Genomic DNA, 24,276 nt, shown 5'->3' on the forward strand with positions numbered 1-24,276 from the left:
CAAGTTTTGAAACCAGAGTTTTAGTTTGTGATTTATTAATTATGCCATACAAGCTACAGTTTAAATTTCTGGCTATTAAGTTCCTTAAGCCAAAGAAACGTGGATCCCTCAACAAAGATGAATAAAAACTACCATGTGAAGGTGGTGAACACTAATTTAACAGTGTGCACATACCGAAGACTTAATACTCTAAATGTGAGGTAAAAAAGACAGGATGCGATTATTTTCCAAAAGCATTGGTTTTATTTATACAGACAGAGTCCTAACCATTTCAGTGGCAGCAAGAGTGGGAGAAGTTCCTTTTTCAATCGAGGGGCCCCCAAAATGTTGGTCTGTTGTTACCAAACACACAGGCAAGTGGCGTCACGGATTTGGTAAACTAACTACAGTGTCTAGTCTCTCTCTGCTAGAGCAACAAGGTGAGCGTCAATCTCTGCTTCTGTAAGAATCCTGGAAGGCAAAGGGAAAAAAACCCCACAACTATTTACTTTTTGAAAACCTTTTATTATGCAAAATAAACACACACATACAAAAGTAGGATAGCAATGACCTTTTGTGTACCTATCACCCAATTTGATAGGTTGATACCCACCTGATTCCTGATTTAGGAAGATGCCCTGGAGGAGGGCATGGCAACCCACTCCAGTGTTCTTGCCTGGAGAATCCCATGGACAGTAGGAGCTTTTCGGGCTACAGTCCACAGAGTTGCACAGACACAACTGAAGTGACTTTGTGTGCATGCAAGTAGTTTATACAGTTGTTTATGCTTATTATTTAAATACTTACTATCTAGCTATTATTTATATATATAAATATATATATATTCTATTTATTATTTAAATACTATCACAATTTATAAATGATACAAGAGTTTTCTGAAGACATAGGCTCTTTGGTTTCTTATTTATTTAACTAGTAGATGAAAATAAAGATTTTAAAGGTTATAGAAGGGTCTCAGAATAGAACACAAGAACTAACTGGAGGTCCTTTAGAGAAATTGCTCCCGCTGGAATTTTACTGCTTTAAAAAAAAAGAAAGAAAAAAAAAAGGCAATCTTTTCCTCCAGGGGATAAAGGGGAATTCAATTATGTTTTTTTAAAAAGTTCTATAAGTTTTTCTTAAATCTTTCAAGTTTATATCACTTACCCGAAGGCAACAAAAAGGACAAACTAGAAAAATGTACTAAGGAAGCTCTGAAAGGTCTGGTTAAGCTTAGTTTACTACTTTTGTTCCCCAGCCCTAAACTTGACATGTGTTTTTTTAATTCTGACCTAAAAGTAAATACACGTAACAGTTAACATGCCTTCCAGCAGCTTCCTTGCATCTGTGATTTAACAGAAACATTCTCTATTCACAAGAGTATCAGGTTCATGGTAAAAGTCTGCTCGGAGGATTAAGTGAGCTGATAACATGTTAAGCACCCAGTACAGACCTGACTCATGGAAGCTGTGAGTAAGAACAGACAAGCATCCAGTCCAGCATCAGATATTCAATTAGCTGTATGCAAAATCTGGGGGTTTCAAAGATACCCAGATAGGGTCTGATGTACATCAGTATTTCATATTGTTCTTCAAAGCACCATTTAAATAACCACTAAATAATCAAAGCTCCATCTGAAAACTACTAGTTTGGAGCTGAATTTCTATTGGCCTTAAGCTAAAAAAAGAAAAACTCTTATACTTACTTTACTCCTTATATAAAAGAGGTTATTATATATCACCTCTGGTATTAGGTATAAAATAAATAAAATGAGAAAAAAAGCAGTTATGTCTGTTTTAAGGAGACATCCAATAAGTTTTAAAACAGACCTCTCAGGACCTTGCTCGTGGTCCAGAGGTTAAGAATCCCCCTTGCAGTGCACGGGGACGCGGGTCCAATCCCTGATGGGGGAACTAAATCCCACAGGCTGTGGAGCAACTAAGCCTGTGCGCCGCAACTACCGAGTCTGTGAGCTCTGGAGCCCACACACAAGCAGAGTGTGCAACAAGGATGCTGCGTGCTGCAACCAAGATCCGACGCAGTTAAACAAACAGTAAAATAAACAACAATAACAACAAAACCAGATCTCTCAAGTGCTAGGGAAAAACCTAACTCATTCAAAAAAGTGTTTTTTCTTCAAGTTATAGGTCAATGAACCAACATACCTCTGCCTTTCTACACCAGAATTTATCACCAGGCAAACTTCTTTAAGTACCTTACCCAACAATATATCTCACCTGAATTTAGGATTTTCGACTGTAACTACTCCAACTTCTATTTCTGAAGGTTTGAAATCAATTGATAGAACAGTAGACAGGCATGTAATCGCAGTCTGAAAAAAAGTATCAATATTTAAAATAATATAGAATTTTTCAGAGATTCCAAGATTTTTCTCATCCTCATCTTTTTCAACTCATGAATTAACCACAAGCTATTCATTTTTGAGGTGGTAGTTCAACAGCCACACAGATTGCTTAATTCTAAGATGTTGCCTGCCAATAACAAGAAACTTGTTTATACCAAGTTGAGCTATAAATGAAAGGCACCTCACAAGAAAAACAGGGTGATTAAGACAAAACAGTCTGTTTACCTGATGATCACTACATGCCACACAATAGGCTCAGTACTTGGAGTAAGACGTGGAGAGGATAAAAGATAAATACAGCCTTCTTTTAAGGAATTTACAGTGATAATAGTTTAAGAATGTTTTAAGTGGCTTTGTACGTGATGTGATTAATTAATTCACGTAACTATGAATTGCAATTAAAAAAAAAAAACTTAAGAGACATTTAAACAGTACCTCCCACATAAGAACGAGATTCACATTTCCTGTTAGTATATGATAATACTGCCAACCAAACAAAGTATTAGATGATAATTTTTCCTTTCTTGTTTATCAGAATCATGTTAGTCTTCAGAATTGCTGTATCCCAGACCTTCTTTTCAACAATTTACTAAAATTTTGTTTTTAACTTCTTGGCAATAAATAAGAAGCTTCTTTAGTCTAAGGTTGTTACTAAGTACTTGTATAGGAATTTTGGCTTGTCCTGTCAATTTAAAACTTTCCAATCATAACCAACAATCCCCTCAAGAATACTGCTTAATGCTGACTCTAGGCATTCCAGTTATAATTTCTCTGTCAAGTCCTCCTGTGAGCATACTATTTTACTATGAAGATATCTGCTTCCCTGAAAACTTGGTGTGTGACTGCTTTTCTTTTAGGACCGTAAGAGCAATATTACTGACTCAACTTTCTCACTTCTGCTTCCAGTTAGCTTAAGTCTAATTTAAATCCCAGCCATGCAGGTTTTCGGCCTGGTCTTGACTTGACTCTCAGTTATATTTTCCCATTTTATGTGTTTTGCTGAAAGCAGTCTCAAATACAGTATGAGACAGAGAATTAGATGAATAAAGCAGTCCTCACGGTTCCCATGTGACACCAATTTTACTATTAACCTGACAAATTTGGATATCATGAATATTCCAGGAATAGCTTATAAAGATTGTCAATTATGCAACCATCTTCATTATTCTAAACAGCATTAAAAAAAAAGGTCAGCTCCTTTCAGTTAACTTACTTCCACTGTCTGTTCAAAGGTCCAATCAAATTTCTTCTTTACTTTTTTTTCAAGGAAGCTGGTTGACTCAGTTTGTTTAACTCCTGCTGCAGTTGCTTTAAACCCACAGTAGTAACCTGCAGGATCACACTTGTACACCTGAGGGCCTTGTTCTTCATCTATACCAATTAAAATCATACCTAAACAGAGAGAAAGACCCTCATTAAATATCTTAAACCTTCATACAACCAGATTTCATCTTATCTTGGTGTTGTCACATATCTTTTAATTACTCTGGCTTTTTTAGGATATATACATATATGTAATTCCTGAGAACAGGTTTTTTAATGGGTGACAGATAGTAAGTGCTCAATAAACGTGGAAATTAAATGATGTTATATAGAAAAGGAAACTCATGAAAGCAAAGAAAATCAAGTTAGCCAATTTCAGAATTCTTTAAAAAATTTTTAAAAAAATGTTTTGCTTTAAGAAAACTAGTAACAAAACATAGTTTATCTCCACAGATAAATTAGGTAATAAATCTCCACTTTGCAAAAGGTTTTATCACAGAGTTTAAAAGGTCTAAATGATCACAAATGTAACATACAAACAATCTTCTAATCCCTGCTATTACCTAAAGCATGTTCCTCTGAACCCCAACCCCTCAAGATGTTAACTGGTCAGATAAATTTGGAAAATAGACCTTTCACATATTATTTTTAGAAAATATACAGAAGCATATTAAGTGTTCTAAAATCTTCTGCTGTAAGCTGATCTACTTTACCTCAGTAGTTCTTAAATTTATTTGACCATAGAATACTTTTTTTTTTTTTAATTTAGGAACTACCTATTAAGGTTCCAGAGAACTCAAAGTGTATGGAACTCACCTTGGGAATGCTGGCACTAAGTGAAATAAACCTAGGGACTAGTTGCTCACCTCTATCTATAATGCCCGTCTTTGTTACTGTTGATATATATTCCTGTACTAGTCAGTATAAACCAAATTCTAAATTCTGTACACATAACATATTAAATGTTATTATAATGACATACAATTAAGATAAACACCACCGCCAAACTTCTCTCTACTCAGCAGAACAGGTAACAAAGAAGGGCTTAACCCCATCTGAACCTTTTTAATATAGTGTCTTATGTTATCCATAACATTTCTTTACATTTTATACTTGACATACAATAGAAAGTACCAAGGACACCACAAAAGAGATACCCACTTACTACCTGGGGGGCGGGGTAGTTAACACTTCCTTACTCCAGATGAGCAGGGTTTAACACATGATAAGGAACCGAAGGGCAATCAAGGCAAAAGGAACACACACAAAGGGACACAATGGGTCAGGACACACCCAGGAACGACAAAAAGATCCATGTATTACAGCAGTTTCAGGACAGAGAAATGCAGCACAAGAAAGAGGCAACTTGGGAATACACTGTAAGGGACCCTGTACATCATATTAACAACAAAACAACAAAACTCTAGGATGACAACTCAGGTAGCAATATGGAACAGTCTAGGAAAGAGTAAGAAGGGAGAAAGGTGGTAAAATAGGTGGCAAAGGCAAGAGATGATGGAAAAGTGACACAGATATTCTGCAGTAAAGCTTGATAGTCTGACTAAATAGAAGACCAGGGAAGGTGAGGTGGGGGTAGGAAAAAAGTTGAGGATGAGAGTAGGAAAAGAGCAATGATTTCAAGTTTGAAGTATCTGTGGGACATGAAGGAAGAGACTGGGATAAAGCTAATGAGGGAGTGACTGACATATAGATGAGATAGTAAAATAAAGCCATGAAAGCAGATGAGATTACCCAGACAAAACAAAGAGGACAGAAGGACCAAGGAGAGAAACCTGATAAACAACATTTAAGGGACCCGTAGAAGAGGATAAACTAAGGAAAGTGAGGAGGCAGAGGAGAAGAGTATCACTGAAGAAATCAAGGGAGACTTTTTTAAGTAATAGGTCAATCATTACACTGACTGCTTTAATTCTCATAAATAAATGACATGCTGTCTGAAACAGACATGTTGAATTTTCCAGGCTAACTTATTCCATTAAGTTTAAATCAATAAATCTTATTTCTCTCCCAATAAAATTTTACTTGTTTTTTTAAAAGAAGAAATTTATTCTTCTTTATATGACTATAAAGTATATAAAATATAAAGTATATGAATCACAGGCATATGTGTGTGACCCTGAATCTTTAGGGTGGTCAAAAGAAACAACTACAATGTTAAGATGCCTAATTTAGGCATTTTCACTCAACTAGTAATCTAGAGTTGCAGTGGAATCTCCACTACAAAAGCCTAATAGTGTCTCATGTTCAAAGGTGTGCCTAAAAGACTGCTGTGAATCCTATCCTTCCAACACCCATTTATTATAAAGATTTTTCTCACCTTTCATGATTTTCCAAACCACATGTTCAAAACCCAAGTCTTGCTGAAATAACTTTCTTAATGTATGTTCTCTAAAAAACAATCTGAATTCATTAATTATTTGGGAGACTTGTTTGCATACTTACAACAACCAAGAGGCCGCATTTCAGCATTCTGTGTGTAGACCTGAGAAATATCAGCAATTCTTTTACACAGCATGTCCACGGGAATTTCGTAACCATACTTGTATTTCCAATTAGCTGCCTCATAGCGTGCCCTCTGTACCTGGGATCTACTGTCAGCTTAGAGCATAAGAAACAAAGGTTTATTTCGTTAGAAGGAAAGCATGAACCTCAAAGCCAGGTAACTGTCACAACATATGCATGTATCTCATTATGACTTAAGGAAAGCAGAAGTGGTCCACAATGGTTTTTTCTCCCACCAACATACAGTGAATGACTCAGCAATAAGTATGTGACAAGGAAAAAAATGTAAAAGATGAAGTCCTATACATAGATAGCTCTGCTCTTTTATGCTGAACTCTTCTTCATCAGCCATCACAATAATTTCTAAAAGTGTCTAATAATCTCCCAAAGAACAAGGTATAAGGAGAAAGAATAAGGTTTCTCTCCACCTTTTTGTAGACTTGAATGTTCCCTTGATTTCAGAAAACAGAAACCCAAAGTTATTTTCACAATTGTCACCTACTTCTAACCAGTGTCACTATCACCAGGTTTGAGATATACTGACTTATGTCCCCTTAAATTATGAACCATATCATAGATGAAATAAATTACTAAACCATTTCATAGATGAAATCAATCATTTTTGAGAGGGGCCTCGCTCAGTTTCCCTGACAGCAGCATAGATATCTAATTCTATTAAACTTACGGTTTCAAAAAAGCACACAATACTCCGAAGACTGATACTAGTCTTGGAAGACTGCAAATCAGATATGCAGGGAAGCCTTTTAAAATTAAAAATAATGTGAAGAAAATAACAAATCTAAGTAAGTATCAGCCAGTCACCTGTCATTCCTGTCATCACACAGCCAATGTTTTCAGTTATCTTGAATAAGTGAGTCACTGTGCTGGAATCCAGTAATTTGTCCTAAAGAACAAATCAAGATAATTAAAAACAAAAAAATCACAGGTCTCTGTGTAGTGATAAAAAAACATTATGGAATTATAACAATGAACTATAAATGTCTTCTGTTCATTTTACAGTTAAAACCAATAAAAAATGGAGGCGTGGGCACTACTCTGTTTTCCTTTTTAAGATGATATGTTTTCTGTGGACAAGAACTTTAGCTCACCAAAGTGTGTTCTGAGGTACCTGAAGACAAAAGACCTAGAAATGCCATTTTGCTTATAGAAATAACATATACAGATAATAATATACCCTTGTACAAACTCATGAGACATTCTTACATTGCATTCTGCAACAACTGCCTATCTGGGCAGTACTACTTACAGGTACTTTCTTCTGTGTGACAATTACTGCACAGTCTTTCCCTCTGACAGCTACTGATGTAAGGCCACCCTGGTTAATAGCCTTAAAAGCATATTCTGGAAAATAGAACAGATTTTTTAAAATGTAAAATAAATGATCATAGATCCATGCAATTCAGTAATAAACAGTCATTAAAAATAAACAGCTTGATTAACATGGAATGCCATCTGAGATATGCAAAATCAAAATAATAATGATAATAATAAACCATGATTAAACCAACTGTATTTCTTTTCATTTTGATCATTTTCATCAGGAGCAAACACTAAATTTCCAATAATCAATTTTTATCATATCAAATCTTTATCAATTGTTTTATCATTAAAAAAAAAAATCTGTTTTATAGCCATTATTCCTACCACGTCTGGTTTTCCTGGGTAAAATTTAGGTGCTTTACATTTTCTCAAAATTTATTATTTCTGTTAACTTTCGGTCAATAACTAATTGATTGTATGCAGCTTTAATTGTTGTTACTCTTTTTTACCCTCTCTACCAAGGTGAAAATTTCTGGATCATGTTGTTTGCAACTTTCACATTACTTACACTATTGGATTCTTTAGTTTATCTATAACAAACTACAGCTTGTGCACTTCTCTAGTTGCTGTCAAACCACTCCCACGTTAAAACAGCTGATCAAAGTGATTTATAAAAACAAACTACTTTGGTACCACATGGTTTAGCTGAGACTGCCTATGGAGAGCAGAATTACAGATGAGACTATCCCTTTCAATGTTATTTATTTCTGTAATATTTAAACTTAATAAAAACGTATTTTGTAAACAGGAAAACTGCAACAAAATTTAATATATGCTCACTGTAGAAAATACAGAGGAAATATAGAAGAAAAAAATCACTCACTACTCCAGTTGTTATTTACATCTGACACATAATAAATGCTTTCAAAATTCTGTCAAGTATTACTCTGCACACCAGGTCTGAGGCCTGGTCTCATTTGGTTCAAAAAGCCGCTGTGATGAGGCTCATCTAAGGAAGATATTACCTATGACACCAAAGAACTTACCTTTAATAGGAGCTGTGATAAAAATCCTTTATCAAATTATAATAACTTGTTTTTACCATCTCATTATACCACAAATAATTTCTAAAATATGTTTCATAATGCTTCTCAGTTCTGTTTCTCATATGATCAATAAAGCCTGTACCAGATCAATCCTCCAGATAAACTATAAACTCTAGCCAAAACAATAACTAGCCCAAAGATACCAGAGAGAGGCCAAAAGTACACAGATTCTAGAGAGGGAGTCCGTGCCTGAAGAAGGGAATGGAGTGGGGTCAACCTCCCATTTTCATGACTTACAGCTTGCCTGCAGGCCCTAGTCTGGGCTAAACACCCACAGAAAATTCAGTCCTTTTGACCTGAAGAGCTAGAGAACAGCTTGGGGGAGTAATCACAGCTGCTGGAGAATGAGGGAGAGAAAGGAGAGAGGGAGATCCTCAATGTCTTTATTGCCCAAATCTCTGGCTGATTCCATAACCACACATAACAAAAGACAGACTCCAAGCATCTTAGCTAGGATAAAAGAATTAAGGTGAGATTTAAGCTGCCATCAATTAACTGCCTGCTAGAAGGAGGAACATAACAAAATCCAGTCTTTACAACCCAACATTTACAAATGCCCAGGATATAATCCAGAATTGCTCAACATACTAAAAAAGAAAACAAAACATAGTTAAATGTGATCTACTTATAGGAGACCAACCCTTAGATGATCCAGATGTTGTATTAGCAGGCAAAGTTATTAAAACTATGTTCAGTGACATAATAAAAATATTCAAGATGAAGAAAGAAATTTCAGTAAAGTACAAAAGAACCAAGTAGAAATCACAAAACTAAAAAATACAATTTAAAATTAAAAAATTCACCAAATGGACTTAACTGCAGAATGGAGATAATATAGCAGAGAGTATGAAAAATGAATCAAAGTATACTTTTTGTTTTTTGCCTTGCTGCATGACAATGTGGGGTCCAGTTCCTGGACTAGGGATAGAATCCGTGCCCCTGCAGTGGAAGCACGGAGTCCTAACCAGTGGTCCACCGAGAAAACAGATTTAAAAATACAAGTCTGCAGATTAATATCAACAGGTATAACTGTGTTAACTGGAGAGGAAAGAATGAGACCCAAAACAGACACAAAAATTTGAGAAATAATGGTTAAAATGTTCCAAATTTGGCAGAAGACATAAAATTCCACGCTGAAGATCCAGCAAACTCCAAGCAGAATAAATAAAAAGGCCCTGACTCATTACAGTCCAATTCCTGAAAATCAAAAGCAGGGAAAACGTTGAGAACAGAGAAAAAGAACAGATTACATACAAGAGAACAATGATTTAAATTCCATGGATTTCACCTGAAGATAGTGGAACATCCTTAAATTGTGGAAAGAAAAACCATCAATTCAGAATTCTATTTTCAACAAAAACATCCTTCAAGAATGAAAGTAAAACAGACACTTTCAGATCTGCAACAAAAATGCTAAAAGAAGTTCCCTGGGCTGAAGGAAAATAGTACCAAGAGAAACCCAATCTTTAGAAATAAGAAACATCAAAAAATGGTAAATACCTGGATAAATATAAAAGACTTATTTTATTCTCTTTAATTCTTTAAAAATACATAACAAAAATTATAACATTTATGGAGTTTGTAAAATATGGAGATGTATTACTTACAGAAGGAAAGGGAGTAAGTTGACTTACAATGTTTTAAGGCTTGTACATTTTTTGTGAAATGATAAACATTAACTCTAAGAAAGATGGAAAGAAGTTAAGCATATATATTATAATTCTTAAAACAAGACTAAAAAATGCTAAGATGTAGCCAAAAGGCTAATAGATTAAAATGAAATTCCAAAAACTGTTCAAATAATCAAAAAGAAGGCAAGGGAGGAGGTACTGAGGAAAAAACAAGCAAACAAAACAGAGACAAACAGAAATAAATAAAATGATAAGTTAAAATCTAGCCATGTCTTCCATGTCCTGGCTATTATAAACAGTGCTGCGATGAACACTGGGGTACACGTGTCTCTTTCCCTTCTGGTTTCCTCAGTGTGTATGCCCAGCAGTGGATGAATGGATAAGAAAGCTATGGTACATATACACAATGGAGTATTACTCAGCCATTAAAAAGAAAACATTTGAATCAATTCTAACGAGGTGGATGAAACTGGAGCCTATTATACAAAGTAAGCCAGAAGGAAAAACACCAATACAGTATAATAACGCATATATACGGAATTTAGAAAGATGGTAACAATAACCCTGTGTACGAGACAGCAAAAGAGACACTGATGTATAGAACAGTCTTATGGACTCTGTGGGAGAGGGAGAGGGTGGGAAGATTTGGGAGAATGGCATTGAAACATGTCAAATATCATGTATGAAACGAGATGCCAGTCCAGGTTCGATGCACGATACTGGATGCTTGGGGCTAGTGCACTGGGACGACCCAGAGGGATGGTATAGGGAGGGAGGAGGGAGGAGGGTTCAGGATGGGGAACACATGTATGCCTGTGGCGGATTCATTTTGATATTTGGCAAAACTAATACAATTATGTAAAGTTTAAAAATAAAATAAAATTTAAAATTAAAAAAAAAAGCAGCCAAAAGAAAAAAAAGAAAACTAAAGCTTTTAAAAAATGTATTGATTTTTAAAAAACTATTAAATAAGCAATTAAAAAAAAAAGAATTGATTAAAAAAAAAAATCTAGCCATGTCAAAAAAAGAGAAATCTAACCATGTTAACAATTGCATTAGATGTTAATAGATGAAATACTCCAATGAAAAGCATAAACTGTCAGAACGGATAAAAAAGCAAGATTCAAATATATGCTGACAACCAGAGACACACTTTACAAAATGGATGAGAAAAAGTCGATTAGCCTGGGATGGAGTGGGCACACAGGGGAAATGGATGGTATTGTAAAGTGCTAGAAACCTTATATTTTGGAAATTTTTTAAATTTGAAAATTTAAAAACATACTTCTAAATAATCCATAGGTCAAAGAAGTAACCACAAAGGAAATTTTAAAATATTTTGAATTGAGTAGTAATGGTAAAATATAACAAAACTTGCAGAATGCAGCTCAAAGTGTTCAGAAGGAATTTTACCACTATGGTGGTAGGATCCTAAGGTGGCCTCCCCTCAACAATACCTGCCTCCTGGTGTTCACATCTTTGTGTAATCCCCTCTCCTGAGCAGTTAGTATCTCTAACTCCCTTCTAACTGAATACGTCAAAGGTGATGGGATGGCACCTTCCTGATTACATTATATAAGACTATCTTGCTAGCAGACTCACTCTAGACCTTCTTCCTGCTGGACTGCTAAGTGGCTCCGTGGCAAGAACCACTGATGGCCTCTGGTGAAGTCAGTCAGAAAGCGGCTAGGGCCCCCAGTTCTACATTGCAAACCTAAGTTTCTACTTTAAGAAGCTAAAAAAGGCAAAATAAAACTAAATTAGAAAAAAGAAATAATAAAGATCAGAAATCAATGAAATGGACATAAAAGAGGACATGAGCAAAAGTCAAAAATTGATTGTTTGAAAAATACCAATAAAATTATAAATCCTTTGGTATACTGAAAAACAGTCCCCAAATGATATCCATGTACTAATTCCTAGAACCTGCAAACATTACCATGTACAGCTCCTTTCCCCCAAAAAAACTCTGCACACGTGATTAAGTTAATCTTCAGATGGGGAGATTATTCTGGTGGTCTCTAAATGCATTCCTATGTATCCTTATTAAGAGAGACAGATGGAAATTTTACACACAGAGAGAAGAAGGTGCTATGAAGGAGGAGCAGAGAGATTTGCAAATGCTGGTCTTGAAGATTAGAGGGATGGAGCAGGAGCCACAAGCCAAGAAATGCTGGTAGCCTCTTGAAGTGGACAAGAGGAGGGAAGCATTCTTCCCTAGAGCCTCCAGAGACAGAATGGCCCTGCTTGAGACTCTGATCTTGGTCCAATGATACAGATTTTAGACTTCTGGCTTCCACAACTGTGAGAGAATAAATTTCTGTTGTTTTAAGCAACCAGGTTTGTAGTAATTTGTTATAGCAGCCACAGGAAACTAATACAAACCTCTAGCCATACTAATCTAGAAAATGACAGAATACAAATGACCAGTTATCAGTAATAAAATGATTATCACTATAGGTGTTACAGATATAAATATTAGGAACAACATTTTCTATACAGATGTATACCTGGGTCTAATAACTGGGTCACTATCCTTGATCTCACTTAATTTCAGTACATATTCAACTGCCAGCTGTTATTACCTGATTGTTCAGAACACAATTTTGGCCTAAAAAATACTCCCATCTATGGGTGTTATTGTTTAGTTACTAAGTCGTGTCCGACTCTTTTGCAGCCCCATGGACAGTAGCCTGCCAGACTCCTCTGTTCATGATATTTCCCAAGCAAGAATACTGGAGTGGGTTGCCACTTCCTTCTCCAGGGGATTGTCCTGACCCAGGGATTGAACCAGCATCTCCTGTACTGGGAGGCAGATTCTTTATCACTGAGCCATATGGGAAGCCTGTCTATGGATATGGAGGGCTACTAGTTTGCCATTTTTACCACCTCTCCTCTTACAATGTACTTTTTGCTTCTTCAAGTCCTCTCTGGACTGCGCTATCACTCTTATTTCCACCTAGCCTGTCCTTCCCCTCAAGTGTCCTCCATTTCCCATGGATACTTTCTCTGATTGTCCTAGAAGGGATTCTTCAACCCTTTCTCTGAATTCCCATAGCATTTCCTATTTCACTAGTAATTTTAGCATTTTCAACTGTGTTATTTCCCCCTCTACCACCAGACTGGATAGTCAAAGAAAGTAGGAACCAAGGAGCTTTAAACTAAAGACCTATATATAGAAAACTATAAAACACTGGTGAAAGAAATCAAAGAGGACACTAATAGATGCAGAAATATACCATGTTCATGGATTGGAAGAATCAATATAGTGAAAATGAGTATACTACCCAAAGCAATTCATAGATTCAACACAATCCCTATCAAGCTACCAACAGTATTCTTCACAGAGCTAGAACAAATAATTTCACAATTTGTATGGAAATACAAAAAACCTCGAATAGCCAAAGCGATCTTGAGAAAGAAGAATGGAACTGGAGGAATCAACCTACCTGACTTCAGGCTCTACTACAAAGCCACAGTTATCAAGACAGTATGGTACTGGCACAAAGACAGAAATATTGATCAATGGAATAAAATACAAAGCCCAGAGATAAATCCACGCACATATGGACACCTTATCTTTGACAAAGGAGGCAAGAATATACAATGGATTAAAGACAATCTCTTTAACAAGTGGTGCTGGGAAATCTGGTCAACCACTTGTAAAAGAATGAAACTAGACCACTTTCTAACACCATACACAAAAATAAACTCAAAATGGATTAAAGATCTAAACGTAAGACCAGAAACTATAAAACTCCTAGAGGAGAACATAGGCAAAACACTCTCCGACATACATCACAGCAGGATCCTCTATGACCCACCTCCCAGAATATTGGGAATAAAAGCAAAAATAAACAAATGGGACCTAATTAACCTTAAAAGCTTCTGCACATCAAAGGAAACTATTAGCAAGGTGAAAAGACAGCCTTCAGAATGGGAGAAAATAATAGCAAATGAAGCAACCGACAAACAACTAATCTCAAAAATATACAAGCAATTCCTACAGCTCAACTCCAGAAAAATAAATGACCCAATCAAAAAATGGGCCAAAGAACTAAATAGACATTTCTCCAAAGAAGACATACAGATGGCTAACAAACACATGAAAAGATGCTCAACATCACTCATTATCAGAGAAATGCCAATCAAAACCACTATGAGGTACCATTTCACACCAGTCAGAATGGCTGCGATCCAAAAGTCTACAAATAATAAATGCTGGAGAGGGTGTGGAGAAAAGGGAACCCTCTTACACTGTTGGTGGGAATGCAAACTAGTACAGCCACTATGGAGAACAGTGTGGAGATTCCTTAAAAAACTGGAAATAGAACTGCCTTATGATCCAGCAATCCCACTGCTGGGCATACACACTGAGGAAACCAGAAGGGAAAGAGACACGTGTACCCCAATGTTCATCGCAGCACTGTTTATAATAGCCAAGACATGGAAGCAACCTAGATGTCCATCAGCAGATGAATGGATAAGAAAGCTGTGGTACATATACACAATGGAGTATTACTCAGCCATTAAAAAGAATACATTTGAATCAGTTCTAATGAGGTGGATGAAACTGGAGCCTATTATACAGAGTGAAGTAAGCCAGAAGGAAAAACATAAATACAGTATACTAACGCATATATATGGAATTTAGAAAGATGGAAACAATAACCCGGTGTGCGAGACAGCAAAAGAGACGCTGATGTATAGAACAGTCTTATGGACTCTGTGGGAGAGGGAGAGGGTGGGAAGATTTGGGAGAATGGCATTGAAACATGTAAAATATCATGTAGGAAACGAGTTGCCAGTCCAGGTTCGATGCACGATGCTGGATGCTTGGGGCTGGTGCGCTGGGACGGCCCAGAGGGATGGTATGGGGAGGGAGGAGGGGGAGGGATGGGGAACACATGTATACCTGTGATGGATTCATTTTGATATTTGGCAAAACTAATACAATTATGTAAAGTTTAAAAATAAAATAAAATTAGAAAAAAAAAAAAATTACATTTGCAACCAGTAGACACTAAGTCAAAGGTTGGCCATGGACCCAATCCAGCTTACTCAAATTGGTTTAGAATACACAGTTTTCTAGGAAAATTTTAATTAACTAAAACTTTGATAAAATAAAAGCAGGTTTATTTTTTTGCAGAAAAAAATTCTGGTATCATTTGACCCTCATAGCAACTGTCCAGCAGAGCAAAAACCATTTAGGGCTGACGTGTGTTCTGTAGTTTGTCACAGTTCCCATCACTCCTCCTCCTGTCTCACCAGCTGGTTTCACTCATGTGCATTACTTACCTGTTCTGCTTAAATAATGCAAAACATAAGAAGCCACCAAGGAAAAGAGCTACGGCTCTCACCACATATTAAAATTTGCTCCCACAAAATATAAAAAAAATTTTTACATATAAAAAATGTTTCTCAACAGAGAATGTGCCTATGAATCAGCAAAGATCCATTAAAGGGGTCCTAGTCCTCTCTCCCTCTCTATATAGACTACTGCTGTCAAACAGAACTTTCTGTGACGAAGGCACTGTTCTATATTTGCAAAATCCAATATAATAGGCAATAACCAAGTGTGACTACTGAGCACCTGAAATATGGCTAGTGCATCTAAGAAACTGAATTTTTAAAGTTCTTAGTTAAGAATATCATCCCTGGACTTGCCTGGTGGTCTAGTAGTTGAGACTCCACACTTCCACAACAGGGGGCTCAGGTTTGATCCCTGGCTAGGAAACTAGGATCCCATGAGATGCAGCCCCCCCAAAAAAATTACTGCTATTTATCTCCTACTTTTCAGTCTCCTTCACTGCTTCCATCTCTTTAGCTGGCTCCTTAAATACTGGTATCCCCAAGGATTCTATCACTTCTCCCTATCACTGGGTGATCTTCCTATATAATCACTACTAACTGTCATCTTTAGCTCTGAATTTAGTATTTGTAAATGCTCATTTCTCCCAACTCTTGGGCTTCCCAGGTGGTGCAGGGGTGAAGAATTCGCCCTGCCAATGCAGGAGACGCGGGTACGATCTCTGGGTTGGGAAGATCCCCTGGAGAAGGACTCCTTGCCTGGGAAATGTCATGGTCAGAGGAGCCTGGTGGGCTGCAGTCCATGGGGTCACAAAGAGTCAGACTGAGCATGCACGCAGTTATCTCTGCAAACCTGCTTCTTACAGTTATCTCAGATTACTAACCACTCAAGTTTTCAAGCTACAAACCTGGGTACCATTCCTGACTCTTCACTTTCCTCTTATCAGAGAAATGTCCACTCTTGTATGTAGGATTTGCTTTAAAACACTCCAGCAGAGAGGGCTAAGTGTTTGAGATTGACAAATGACAACTGAGACTGACAAATGCAGTCATCAAAGCTGGGTTATGAATACATGTGTCATTGTACTATTCTATCTACTTTTGTTTGCATGGATTACTGGAACAACCCTCTCCAAAACGGTCTTCCTGTCATCTGTCCCTTTCTACTCTTAACTCTAATTCTATACCCAACTCTTCTGCTATCTTACTTAATAATCTTGTTCTTAACGATTTTTACTGGCTATGTCCAAAATCCATGGGACAAAGTCCAAACTGTAGCATGACATCCAAAACTTTTCAAAATTTTGCTACAATCTTTTTCCAGTTGTCACTGTCTGCTCCAGCCACAGCTGACTGATCAATACACAGGTCTCCCTAAGTTTCCTTATCTAATCTTCATGTAGGTCAATTTATCTCCCCTGAGGAAACATTCCTGGCTCTATCTGTCAGTGTCACTTCCTAAAGTACCCTTCTCTGTATCAATATTTTGGTACTTACCATGTGGCATTACAGTGTAATTTTCAGTAAAATTCTGTGTAAATGAATCCCCATTATAACACTACCACAAGCATAAAATAAGCTATAAAGACACACACTGTACAGCACAGGGAGTATAGCCAATATTTCATAATGACTAAAATGGGGTATAACGTTTAAAAGTTGTGAATTACTATGTTGAACACTTGAAATTTATATAATATTGTACATCAACTATACTACAACTTAAATTAAAAATAACACCACCATAAAATATATTATAGTAATTTCTATAAAAATTTCTATAAAAAATTCTATAGTAACTTCTATATTATAGCAATTTCTATAGTAATTTCTATAATTTCTAGATTCAATTAAAGAATCTAGACAGTAATTAAAAGAAACACTGGTAGGGTAAAAGTAATATCACAGTTTACAGCAGAGGAGAGCATGAAGGCCAATTAAAAAACAGAAGTTTATAGGCAGTATTTAAAAGGCATATTTAGTTTTGAGTCAGAATTTAAATGTCAGAAACAGTAATTAAACACTTTATTTCCATCACTAAAAATTTTGCTTTTTGGATAAATTTCAGAAACTTACAAAACTAGCAAACACTGTTATGTTTACCTCAGTAATCTGTTTTTGAATGTCCAAGATTATGCAAGAAAAGAACTGATAGCCCATTTCTTATTTTTTAAATAGGAAAAATTATAATGGATTATAGTTCATCTCAAGTCCTCAATTTCTTAATCTTTAATTTAAATACATAATAAGTTACCAGTATATATGTGTGTGTGTAAATATATATATTAGGTTATATACATACATATATATGTATCTATCTTAGGTTGAACCACATGAAAGAGCTAGTTTTACAGGTAAAAAGCAGTCAAACACCAGCAGGTTCAAAGGGCTCAATCTAACAACAAACCGTTACGTTAGAATGAAAACTGCATCCTTGATTATAAATAAAATAGTTAATAAACAGTTGTCTGTATATAGAGACCTCTTTCCATAGTAATCTCTCTCACACACTTTGCTTCCTCCCCTACAATTTTTCCCAACACTTTTCAACTTTTCCAGGACTGATTTGTATAACACTAGGAAAAAACAAGGGCTAAATATAAAAGGTACTGTGACAACATGTTCAGGACAAGCGCACAATGCCCGACAGTGGCTCACAATAGGAGCTGCTCTTGTGATGCCAGCAACAGCACAGATGCACATCCCATTTATGGGCACTCATTGCGAAGCATCTACAGGTGATTCTGAAATTCTGATAATTAAAGGAATGTAAGTCAAGACTTTTTCACCCATAATTTTGTCTAAAACGCTGTACTGAGATGGAAACTAAATTTTTGGTGGCGATCATGATGTAGTATGTTTATAATGTTATAAGCCAATGTTACCTCAATAAAAAACAAATCTAAACTTAAATTTTAAAAAAGAATGTAGCCTCCTTGTGATTTTCAGCCTGTGTGACCCTAAGCCTACCAGACTTCTAACTTACAAAACTGGGAGAAAATAAATACATGTTGCTTTTGAACTGTGGTGTTGGAGAAGACTCTTGAGAGTCCCTTGGACTGCAAGGAGATCCAACCAGTCCATTCTGAAGGAGATCAGCCCTGGGATTTCTTTGGAAGGAATGATGCTAAAGCTGAAACTCCAGTACTTTGGCCACCTCATGCGAAGAGTTGACTCATTGGAAAAGACTCTGATGCTGGGAGGGATTGGGGGCAGGAGGAGAAGGGGACAACAGAGGATGAGATGGCTGGATGGCATCACTGACGAGATGGACGTGAGTCTGAGTGAACTCCGGGAGTTGGTGATGGACAGGGAGGCCTGGCGTGCTGTGATTCATGGGGTTGCAAAGAGTCGGACATGACTGAGCGACTGAACTGAACTAAAAAACAAACAGAAACCTGTGTGAGATTCTAGAAAATATTTTTCCCCATATAAACACTGGCTGGAAAAATATGGCTCCTACATTCTTCAAAGTTTGGTTATCAAAAAAATAAGGTGTTCTACTGGGACAAGGCAGGTATTCTGCATGATGTGTCAACATCCAATTCGAATGCTGTACAATTAGAATCTTATCGTTAAGATTTTTTTTGAAACTGCCATTCTGTCTTTCCCTAACCTTTAAACTTAAGCAGGAAGTGCTTCTCATTTCACAGTGCCTCCTAATATTACATTCCTCAAAATGGTGATTTTTCAAGCAGGTGGGGTCATTAAAAATATTGGTGGTGTGTGTGTGGGGAGGAGCATGTGTGTGTCGGGGCAGATGTGAGATTGAGAACATAGCAGAGTTTGATCCCATGACTTTTTTGTATACTTTTAGTATGTGGAAAATTCTGAAAGAGATGGGAATACGAGACCACCTGACCTGCCTCTTGAGAAACCTGTATGCAGGTCAGGAAGCAACGGTTAGAAGTGGACATGGAACAACAGACTGGTTCCAAATAGGAAAAGGAGTACGTCAAGGCTGTATATTGTCACCCTGCTTATTTAACTTATAGGCAGAGTGCATCATGAGAAACGCTGGGTTGGATGAAGCACAAGCTGGAATCCAGATTGCCAGGAGAAATATCAATAACCTCAGATATGCAGATGACACCAACATTATGGCAGAAAGTGAAGAACTAAAAAAAAAAAAAAGAAAGTGAAGAACTAAAGTGTCTCTTGATGAAAGTGATTAAAGTGAAAGAGAATGAAAAAGTTGGCTTAAAGCTCAACATTCAGAAAACTAAGATCATGGCATCCAGTCCCATCATTCCATGGCAAATAGATGGGGAAACAGGGGAAACAGTGTCAGACTTTATTTTTTTGGGCTCCAAAATCACTGCAGATGGTGACTGCAGCCATGAAATTAAAAGAGGCTTACTCCTTGGAAGGAAAGTTATGACCAACCTAGACAGCATATTAAAAAGCAGAGACATTGCTTTGTCAACAAAGGTTCGTCTAGTCAAGGCTACGGTTTTTCCAATAGTCATGTATGGATGTGAGAGTTGGACTATAAAGAAAGCTTAGTGCCGAAGAATTGATGCTTTTGAACTGTGGTGTTGGAGAAGACTCTTGAGAGTCCCTTGGACTGAAAGGAGATCCAACCAGTCCATCCTAAAGGAGATCAGTCCTGGGTGTTCATTGGTAGGACTGAAGCTGAAACTCCAATACTTTGGCTACCTGATGCAAAGAGCTGACTCACTGGAAAAGACCCTGATGTTGGGAAAGATTGAGGGCAGGAGGAGAAGGGGACGACAGAGGATGAGATGGTTGGATGGCATCCCCGACTCAATGGATATGGGTTTGGGTGGACTCCGGGAGTTGGTGATGGACAGGGAGCCCTGGCGTGCTGTGGTTCACGGGGTTGCAAAGAGTTGGACACGACTGAGCGAATGAACTGAATATGTATGTATTATATATATACACACACACACACACACATATATATGTATACATGTACACATTCAATTTCAAATCCGATTGAAGGAGGGCATGAGAAGTCTGGGTTGAGAAACACTACTTTAAAACAAGAATTCTTATGGTTATTGTTATTTTTTGGCTGTGCTTGTCTGGGTTGTGGCACATGGGGTCTTCTATCTTCGTCGTGGCACACAGCCTCTTTTAGTTGAGGCGTGCAGACTCTTAGTTGTGGTATGTGGGATGTAGTTCCTTGACCAGGGATTGAACCCAGGCCCCCAGCATTGGGAGCATGGAGTCTAAGCTACTGAATCACCAGGGAAGTCCCCAAAACAAGATTTTTTTTTTTTTTAAACAGCAAAAGAGGCAAACAGTAAGTAAGTAAGTGGGTTTACTTGTGAAACTCCTGAGGTGAAAAAACTTCCATTTTTATCAGCCATGTTTCTGTGAGGGATTTTAACAGCATTCCTCACAGAAACATTTACTGACTGCTTATTAATACTATGTGACAGACACTAAGTACTTTACATCTATAGGTAAATGGGATTATATTTTACATATGTAGTATTTGTAAAATTCTATACTTCCTCTAGTTGGTGTGGAGTTAGGACTCCCCAGGAATCCTGGCTTCAATACACATTACCACCTTCTAGATTAGGAAACCATCCTCTCCAGTCTGTCTCTACCAGTCCACTTCTTTTCCGTTTCTTATCAGCATGCTCCCTTCTCAGGAACAACCAGGCAGCGCTCACTTCACCTGGGAGGCAAATTCAAGTGACTGCTCCCATCTGCCTTGCCAGTCATACCCAGGAACAAGGCAGAAGACAGGGGCTCTAAAGTAGCCAGGCTTACGGACCTATTTTCCCACTGATAACATATGAAATTCCTGAAGTTGGATTTCAAACCCAAATACTCTTTATATAGCTCTACCGTTTACACACACACACCGTCTTGAACACATTAAAAGAAAATTTTCAACAATTATTAAAGTGTACAGGTAAAAATAAAAAATTTCCCTATTCCTTGACAACAAACACCATCAACAGTTTGTTTATAATATTATAACTTTAAATTTATACCTGTACTTTTTAAATGTATCAACTTTAGACCACATTTATCTTTTGAAATCCAACTATAGAAGATGAGGAACATCTTTAATCCTTTCCACTAACCTTTCCATTCCCTTGTCATCTCCTATTTTTCTTCTACTATTTTTCCACTGTCACCGTTAACAATTTGCACTCTGTCTTACATGTTTTGTCTTCGGCAGATTCTAAAGTTTAGAAACTAACAAACAATATTCACAACACTGTGACAATGTATGTATATTTCATTAGAGAATCAAGCATGGATGGACCATAAAAGAAACAGTCCATGTCTACAGAGCTACTATCTGACAGACCACACACACACACACACACACACACACAAAAGGCCAAAGAATCAAATAAAAAACAGCATTTACTGAAAACTTAATAATGTGCTAAGCACTATACACATATTATTTACTTAATCCTCAAAACCACCACAAAAGGGAGGAATTATTAGGCCAACTATGAAAACAGAAACTAAAGGTAAAGTTGTATCACTTGCCCAGGTGAGGACTATCTATGAAGCAGAGCAGGAATCTGAATCCAGTTATGGCTCCAGGGCCTGAACTCTTCACCACTATACTGCTTAATCATACTATTCTTTCACTTTCCCTTTCCTGCTGCTTCTAAGTCACTTCAGTCATGTCCGACTCTGTGAGACCCCATAGACAGCAGCCCACCAGGCTTCCCCGTCCCTGGGATTCTGCAGGCAAGAACACTGGAGTGGGTTGCCATTTCCTTCTCCAATGCATGAAAGTGAAAAGTGAAAGTGAAGTCGCTCAGTCGTGTCTGACTCTTCTCAACCCCATGGACTGCAGCCCACCAGGCCCCTCCGTCCATGGGATTTTCCAGGCAAGAGTACTGGACTGGGGTGCCATGGCCTTCTCCGTTCCCTTTCCCAGCAATGCCTAACCAGTGCTCTGAGGAGCAGAGGGAGTTAGCTACAAAGACTAAGCTTAGGGGGTTAACTAATAACAAAGCTTAAAGTTATTCTGTCTAGATAGTTAACCTGTTCTGAATTGCATGCTCTACTCCAAGTCTTTTTAAACTATTAAAATGACACTATATTCAGCCTTTCAACTCACCAAATCTGGGAAGCATTAAAGCCTACTGCTGGACTTTATAGTATACAAAAGTCTAGTTTAAGTGACTTTCCCTGTTTGCATATAAAAACCATGAAATAGAACATTCAAAGCACAGCCAATACAGAAGTCTTTAAAACTCAGGGATGAAACTTTTAAAATGAAACTTCCTTGAAGATACAGGTATCATCTCAGATCATATTTTTCAACTGGGGATGAGTTAAAAGGGTTAGCGAATTACCCTATATGATGTTGTTTCTTACTACATTATATCCAGTATATAGCCATAAAGTAGTCTGGTTTCATTCCAAGTTATCTTTATTTCTAACATTTACACTGTGAAGAGAACCTCATTTAAAGGCCAACTCCTCCTTATGATTTCCAAGCACAGACGATCACTGACCTCACCAAGGCACTGGGGTGCTAAATTCACTCAAAAAAAAAAAACCATCACCGGCCAGTTGTAAACCAGGTTCTCCTAATACTGACTTCTCCAATCACAGCCTAAACCCTGACACCTTTTTGATCTACCAAAATGTACTGCTATACTGAATAACGCTAACTACTTTAGGGTTTATCTCCAGTGAAGCTGTTCTTCAGGAAACAGCTAGTTCACTATACCTCACCTACAATTCAGAACCAACTTTTAAATTACAGCAGCACCCAATCAGACGTGGGTTAAGACAGGATGTTAGTTTCAAGAGCAGCTCTAGAGCTGACGGCCACTCATCCCGTCTACCAGTTTTCCACAGATGTCCTGAACTCCAGTAATTTGTTATTTGGTGCTTTTTATCCATTTGTTTACGTATGTCACTCCCTTTAAGCCGCGAGCTTCAGGATAAGTGAGCGTGTGACATCTTTGCGTCCCCTAGGACCAGCACAACGTCTGACACACAGAGGTTCTGAAAGTCTACGTGTAATTAACCACAGGACCAGGAAGTCTATACTGCAAAGGAAAACGAAGAGGAAACGTTTTCACTAGAAGGTTAAGGAATCAATTACCCTTTAGATGACTACAGACGTTGGGCCCATTTGGGCTAAACAGCCCTACTTTCCTGTAACTCTTTATAGTGACCAGGCAATGCGGCCGCTTGCCCCGGACAGCCTGAGACCTTCCGCCTTCAGGCTCCCATCCCAGCCTGCGGATAGCGCTGGGAACATCAAGGGACCTCCATATGGACTCGGCCCTCTTCCAGTCCCAGCTTCGGCAACGCTTCAGCCCGGGACTAAACTCCGGCCGCGTCTTCCTGCTGCAGGCCGTACCATGACAGAGCAATTCGAGTGGACCAAAGGCAAACGCGATTCACTCACCTACTTGGTAGAGCCGTCCCTCGGGAGAAAAAATGGTAATGTGCCGGTCAAAACCAGCGCTGGAACCTCGGGACATGGTGCACCACTAATTCCAAGCACAATCTCGGGCCCCGTAGCTCCCGCACCAGGCGTACAAGCCCCTCCGGAAGTTGCTACGACTGCTTCCGGGCCATCGGCTGGCTTCTTCCGCTCTTGCGCACCGAAGTTAAGACCCCAGCGCGGGGAGAGCTCCAAGGCCCCGCCTCTGGTGGGGGTGGGGAAGAGCGGGTTCTTCGACTTGAGCTTGCGCCAGCCCCAGTTGTGGGCGGCTTGAAGATTGCAGGTGACGTTCGGCTTGTGGCGGTTTAGAGCTTTCATCTGGAGAATGAATTGACTGTAGCAAGAGCAGAAAAGCTTTCCGGGGTCTCGAGTAGTGATTTGCCTCCCTGAGTAATCGCG

General features: G+C 37.9%; 1 protein-coding gene across 1 annotated transcript; it reads right to left on the minus strand.

The window, feature by feature from the left end:
* Positions 1-223: 223 nt before the first annotated feature.
* Positions 224-24,004, minus strand: PSMA6 (proteasome 20S subunit alpha 6). Its single transcript, XM_086363585.1, has 7 exons — positions 23,839-24,004; positions 7,398-7,492; positions 6,953-7,034; positions 6,071-6,226; positions 3,558-3,736; positions 2,217-2,311; positions 224-450 (listed from the first exon to the last, which is right to left on the minus strand). The coding sequence occupies exons 1-7, from the start codon at positions 23,912-23,914 to the stop codon at positions 393-395; spliced, it is 741 nt and encodes a 246-aa protein (XP_086219711.1). The 5' UTR covers positions 23,915-24,004; the 3' UTR covers positions 224-392.
* Positions 24,005-24,276: the final 272 nt, after the last annotated feature.

Source organism: Bos grunniens, chromosome 21, assembly GCF_055505025.1.
Source record: "Bos grunniens cultivar Pamir isolate PY7600 chromosome 21, Bosgru_T2T1.0, whole genome shotgun sequence".
In the NCBI taxonomy this organism is placed as follows: Eukaryota; Metazoa; Chordata; class Mammalia; order Artiodactyla; family Bovidae; genus Bos; species Bos grunniens.